The sequence below is a fragment of the Mus caroli genome, chromosome 14 (assembly GCF_900094665.2).
Source record: "Mus caroli chromosome 14, CAROLI_EIJ_v1.1, whole genome shotgun sequence".
In the NCBI taxonomy this organism is placed as follows: Eukaryota; Metazoa; Chordata; class Mammalia; order Rodentia; family Muridae; genus Mus; species Mus caroli.
The window spans coordinates 50,586,026-50,592,978 of record NC_034583.1 but is presented as its reverse complement, the minus strand read 5'-3'; the positions used below and the strand labels follow the sequence as shown (position 1 = coordinate 50,592,978).

The window sequence follows — 6,953 nt, the reverse complement described above, 5'->3', positions numbered from 1 at the left end:
TTTGACATGGATTGAACACATTTCTTTTTAAAAATGCATACTTCAGCCAGTGTAACTGCATGTAGCTCTAATGCCAGCACTGGGGAGACAAAGGTTGGTGGATTTCTACAAATTAAAAGATTCAGTGATTCTTTGAAATTCTGTATTTTCAGAGTATTTTGCTCAAAACATCCTCCACAACAAGAAGAGGCCACTGAAAGTGGTAAGTTTCTAAAGTGAGTTTAAAGAAAGCTAATTCCTTAAGTAAAACCTGAGATAATCTAATTATTTCTTCTCAATTGTAATTTTTATGTACACCTATTTGTGTGGATGCCTTAGGTTACAGATGGTTGTGAGTAACCTGTGGGTGCTGGCAACAGAACCTGGATCCTCTGGAAGAACAGCGAGTGCTAGGAAGCACTGAGCTATTTCAAGTCATTGTCATTACATTTCTAACTCATTGAAAACTATCCTTAAACTGGTCCTTGCTATCACTGTATGTTGACAGGGAATGATGCCTCTGTGTTTGTGTGTGTGTGTGTGTGTGTGTATCCGTGTGTGTGTATCATAGAGTTAGTTCATGGCAGGCCTTCGGTTCATAGCTAGACCCTGTATCAAAAGAGTACTGTTTCCCATGAAACTTCGTTCCACTTCATACCTATACTGTTAAGTACAATTGTTATAAGAAAAATCACTGGTCAAAGAATATCACTGATGAAAGTCTGGATCAGCAAGCACTGGCTCCTTATCTTCTGAAAAGTCTCTCTAGATGAGGAAAAGAGGACTGGCCACATCCCTGCAAGTCTTCAAGGGAGAACATGTCAGCATGATGGGTGAAACTTGTTATTTCTTCACCTTTCAACAATCACCAATGACCCAAGTTGTTTCTTCTGTTCAACAAACACCCTCCATTTCAATTGATCATAGGCTTATGTGCCTATGATTAAAATGAATTCTTAGTTTTACATTGCAAATGCTTAGGTTCAAGTTTGCCAGACTTCTGATTTTGTAATAAGGCTGGCACATACTTTTTATTGTATGTAAACTTCAATGCATATATATATATATATATATATATATATATATACATACATACATATATACACACACACATATATATATACACACACATATATACACACACACATATATATATGAGAGACAGGGTTTCTCTGTGTAGACCTGGCTATCCTGGAATTCACTCTGAAGATCAGGCTGACCTTGAACTCAGAGTTCCACCTGGTTCTACCTACCTACCAAGGACTGGGATTAAAGATGTATACCACAACCACCTGGCAATGTTTTACATATTCCAACCTTTAAATGGTTTCTCTTTTAGCTGATGGCCCAAGCATGAAGAGGAAGAGAGGAAGAAAAAAACGCCTCTCATCAGGCCCTCCTGCACAGGTAACTTGACTTATAGACCTAATTTCTTCTCATAATGTCCTTACTTAGAATTCTAAATGCCAAAGACTCACGGTTTTCAACCATTGGAGGAGTTGGCATTTGCACACCATCCGTGTTCTCTCCTCAGTGGAGCTGAAGCTAGACTTAGGTTGGCATCGTGGGGAGAATCCTGCACTCAGGAAGTACAGACCATTTTGACATGGTAGAAGAAGCATACTGAAGAGTATTAAGAGGCTAGCGGCTCAGGGGATGATGTCATTCCCTCAGCTTCTGTCAATCATTCCTTGAACCATGCTAGTGAAAACACGTGTCCTTTCATGACACTTAGTCCTTCACAGGCTGAGAGTACGGACAAATATTTGTTCATAACCAAGTGTTTCCCAGAGACTTGCTCCATACATAACCAAATTTCTGACTTAAAATCTTCTGAATTATTAGATACACAATGTAAAAGAATTTGAAGGGATTTGAAACAGTTTTTTATATCAGTTTCTATACATTGATTAGTATCAGACAATAATCTCTCCCTCTTATTCAACAGATGTTTTTCATGCCACAAACAGCATGAAAATGCCATTTGGATCCAGGAGTTCATCAAAACCAAAAAAAAAAAATTGTCTTAATACGCCTTTTTCTTTTGTTAGATTTGATTAATAGATTTGATTTTGTAGAAGTACATTTTAATTTCATGTGGTATTCCAGGCCAACATGAAAATTCAATATAATCTTGGTTTTCTCTTCCAGCCAAAAGTGGTGAAATTCATGAGATCCAAAAGACATGTGACAGGAGAGCCTCTCGGCCACAGAGGTTGGTTCTCAGTGGTGACTGTGTGACAATGGTGGATCAAAATACTTAGAGGAATCTTGACCCATATAACTTAAATCTGGTTTCATGCTTTAATCTTTATTCTTCTGGTCATTTGGTATTTAATAAGAACATAAATCTTTCTTGTAAGTATATACTGTATTAGAACCCATACCATATCATAGTTATTTGAGCTGGAATGGACCATTTCTTCTCATTCTGAGATTAAAAGGCAGGTAGGTTTGCCTGAGGCTATAATTCAGTCGTATGCTACCCTTCACTGTGACAGGTGGCAGTCTTTCATATGCCAAATCTGGGCCAAGTATGAGGAGATGTCATCTCCATCATATAAAGTAAATTTTACATATATATGCTCACCCATCAACTGATAAAGTATAAAGTGACCACATGATGCAAATAGCTGTCCATTTCCTCCTAAAGATGCATTCTTTGTTCTTAGATGCAGCTGTCAAAGCTCCTTTTCTTAAGAAATGCCAGGAAGCAGGACTTCTTAATGTTTTACTTGAACACATACTAGAAAAAATGGATTCGATTTATGGAAGACTCCTGGATAAGACTGCCTCAGAGTCAGGTACTGAATGAGCTAAATATAAACGCATTCTAGAAAACACACCTCCCCATGCTTCCCCAGCCCTTCTGTAACCCATTCTTTAAGAACACACAGCATATAGCCGGGTGTGGTGGCGCACGCCTTTAATCCCAGCACTCGGGAGGCAGAGGCAGGCGGATTTCTGAGTTCCAGGCCAGCCTGGTCTACAGAGTGAGTTCCAGGACAGCCAGAGCTATACAGAGAAACCCTGTGTAGAAAAACCGAAAAATCAAAAAACAAAAACAAAACAAAAAAACAAAACAAACAAACAAACAAAAAAACAAAAACAAAAAAAGAAAAGAAAAGGAAAGGAAAGGAAAGAAAAGAAACTGAATCAGAAACAGGAGTCTACTGGCTTCCTGGGTCCCTTTGTGTGTCAGTGTGTGTGTGTGTGTGTGTGTGTGTGTAGGATATAGACATGGTAGTACAAGTGCCCTCTAAAAAACAAAACTATCTGATCCTCTGAAGTCAGAGTTATAGGCACTTCTAGGCCACCCAACATGGGTGCTGGGAACCAGCCCTTAGGCTATAATTTTGATGGGCCTCAAATTCTATTCCTTTTTAAGTCCAGGGTCTTAAAATTATTACAGAGGCTGGAGTGATACCCAGTGATGAAGAACACATATATTCTTGCAGAGGACCTGAGTGTGGTTCCCCATACCTGTGTATGGTAGCCCACAACGCTTGGACCTGAAGCTCCTGGGGATCTGACAGTCTTAAGGACTTTGAAGATACACACACACACACACACACACACACACACACACACACTTAAAAACAAGTCTTTTTTAAACATTACATTCTGCCCCTGCCCCTGCACACAGGTACAGGTCAGAGGATAAGACAGAGGAGTAGGTTCTGCTTCCACCATGCAGGTTCTGGGGAGTGAACTTAAGTCATCAGATGGTAACAAGCAGCCCTCCCTGCTGAGTAATCTTACCGAGCTATGGAGTAGTTGTTTAGATCAACTACTAGTGGAAGTTTCTTTCTGAATGGCTCCTAGGGCTTACAGTGTGTAAGTATATGGCTCCTGTGACCTCCAGTAACATACAGCATGAGCTACAAGCCTTATAATTCCTGGTTAGAGTGATCTGAGTGTTTCATACTGTAAGGGACAATGTAAAATGTGAACTTAAACATGATTTTCTCTATGACAAAACCAAATGATAAATTACCAGTAAACACTTCAAGGTGCCCATTTGTTACATAATTTTATTTAGTAATTTTCTCAAGACTAAGAATGCTCAAATTTGGGGGTGCATTCACCCACATCACCTGGGGCTCCCTGGAACACAGGNGTTCNNTCCTCAGAAGTCCTGGCTGCACAGACAGTGAGCTGATGCTTCTCCAGATCCCCGCTGGGCCTGCACTGAGCTGCCCTCCTCTGATCCTCTCTCTTCCTAGTGGGGTTATTTTCTCTCTCCCTGTGTGACTATTCACAATAAAGTTAACACAGGAAATTGCTTCTCCCTCTAGACTATGAAGGGATCGAGACCTTACTGTTTGAGAGTGGGCTGTTTGAAGATACATTAATACAATTCCAAGAAGGTAGGTGATTCATAAAATAAGGAACAGTGTGTTTTAGAAACATTTATCATTCAGATCAAAAATAACAGGTCACATAACAGTCAAATATTTCTAAAGAGAATTTTTGTCAAATGAGAAAGCCCATTACAGAAAAAGCACAACACATGGAAAAGAAAAATATGGAAAAAGTAGTGTACATATATATACAGACATAATTTACATGTGGATAGACAGACAGATAGACAGACAGACAGATTGCCCACACTATACAAAATGCAGTAATTTGTGGGTGGTTGGATCACAGTGCTGTGTTTTCCAGGTAGACATACAAATACTTTTGTGTACAGTAAAACAGATCGACAAGACAGAAACAACCCAAGTTTTTGACTCTATAGACAGGCATAGGCTGGAACTGAGCAGACTTCCTGCAGCTTCTCTAACCCCAGCTAGCAACATGGAGGCAACAGTGACCCACCCTGCAGGCTGACTCCCTCTTTCTTGAAGAGATGTCAAGTTCTTTTATTAAGGTTTATCTTTAAAACGTATCTCTCGAAGCAGTGAGTACTATAATTCTAAAATTAATCAAGTAAAAAAAAAAACAGCAAAATGAAGAATGATCAAGAAAGGTTTTTGATGGCTTTGGTTTTCATGTTTTGCTATTTTATTTAAACGGTAGTAGGCAGGCAGGAATAGGGAGACCTAGTTTTCAAAAACATGATGCATTTAGCTGTGTACTGTGGTACACACCTATAATTCCCAGCAGTTGAAAGGGTGAGGCAGGAAGATTGAGAGCCAGTGAGACTTGGTCCGAAAACCATAATAAGCCTGCATTTATTGTGGCCTCTTTTAGTACTAAACATGACCATGTGCTGCACCTCTGGACATGGGTGAGGGATTCACACAGAATGGTGTGAGTAGCTTCTCTCCCGTACTCATAGCACACTGCCCTACAGTGATCTTTTCTGCACATGTGCCTGTCAATAAAACTATATGGCAGTAGGTTTTCCCTAAAGCGCAGTCGGGTTGCCTGTGTCGCCTCAATGTGCACAGCCTCTCTCACTTGGATTCTCTGTTACTTGTTCTCATTTGGACTCTGCAATACTCTGTTTTAGTTCCAGAGAAGTTACTTTAAAAATCACTTGAGAATGTTTGTTAATAAGAATAGCTATTTAAAAAAAAAAACAGCCTTCAGAAAGATGTATTTCTGTAAAACTACATGTGTCACTTAGCATAAAAGTTATATGTCTGAAAAGTGTCACATACCATATAATGTGGGGAACCTCAAGGCACTAATCAAGACTGCATGGGAACCACCTGGAAAGGCTAACTTTTGACATGGCACCATTCCAGTCTGGCGGATTCAGCCAAGGATTCCAAACTATCTGCAGGTGTGCAGTCATTCTGACAACTACGAATCTAAAGATTCAGTCGTGAGGATGCTAAACCCAACTAAATGACCATGGCTGGTTTCTATAGTAACCATGTTCTGTTCCGAAATCTCACTCAAACCTGAGAGGTACCAAATGTCCTTGGAGCCGGAGATGTGCCCATGAAAGAGTGGTTACTCATACGCCAGCCACGTGCTCTAGTCTCTGAATGAATGAATACACTCTAATCTTGTTCTACCATGAAGGAGAACACATGATACATGCTGGTGTCCATATTGAGTCACGAAAGTCAGAGAGGACATGAAAGGAACAGTTTCTGCTCAGGCCACTCTGCCCTCTCATTTGAGGCCCAGGTACTACAAGGGAAATACTTGAACTGATCCAGACTAGAGACAGTGTCCTAATCAAATCCCTGCATACACTGAAGCCATTTTCTTTCTTTTAAAGTAATCAAGAGTAAAGCTTGTGAATGGGAAGAAAGGCAAAGGCAAATGAAGAAGCAGCTTGAGGCACTTGCAGACTTACAACAAAACTTTTGCTCATTTCAAGAAAATGGGGACCTGGACTGCTCAAGTTCTACTTCAGGATCCTTGCTACCTCCTGAGGACCACCAGGTCAGATGCTAGGAGTCTCCTGAAGTGCAAACAGGCTCAGGAGACAGCCTGTGACAGATCCACAGTCCCCTCCCGCTCTGACCTGCTACTGCTCATCCATGCTCCATCCCTGACTGGGTGTTTCTTGTCTCCTCTCTTCTCATCTCACTTGTCCTGCTTTCCCCTGACAGTAAAAGCTGTTCCTCAGGAAAACTGGATCGGGCCTCCATGTTCTCCAAGGATCGAGGAAGTCTTCTTGCCTACCCTGCCCACCCCAGTCAAGGACAGCAACACCAGAGCTTTGCTCAGCCTTAAATGGAATCTTAGAGCTATCTCTTGCTTCTGTTGCTCCTGCAGAGGGTCTCATCATGGTCTCCTCTCAGTATTAAAAACTCCATCAGCATAGAGCAGACTCCACCCTGTGCATTGCTCGCTGCTACCCTGGGTTTCTGCTCACTACCATACCACATTGCCAATATTTAGCACACTTAATAAATGCTTGTCAAAACCACTGAAGAGTCCACCGTTTATTTAATACAGTCCCAGGCAGCCCTCTGCTGTAGCAAAACACCATGCACTCTTCTGTTTTTACCAGTTTTGTGGGTCTTCATCAGACTCTTTTTAAAAGTGTCTTTTTGGCCACA

General features: G+C 40.9%; 1 protein-coding gene across 1 annotated transcript in view; it reads left to right on the top strand.

Annotated features, from left to right (window-relative positions):
• Setdb2 (SET domain bifurcated histone lysine methyltransferase 2) overlaps positions 1–6,507 on the top strand; it is an 85,864-nt gene extending 79,357 nt beyond the window's left edge. The window contains 6 exon segments of the mRNA XM_021181369.2: positions 153–202; positions 1,319–1,386; positions 2,131–2,194; positions 2,652–2,783; positions 4,278–4,349; positions 6,164–6,507. Coding sequence (XP_021037028.2) covers positions 153–202; positions 1,319–1,386; positions 2,131–2,194; positions 2,652–2,783; positions 4,278–4,349; positions 6,164–6,384 — 607 coding nt within the window. The 3' untranslated portion in view covers positions 6,385–6,507.
• The last annotated feature ends 446 nt before the right edge of the window (positions 6,508–6,953 follow it).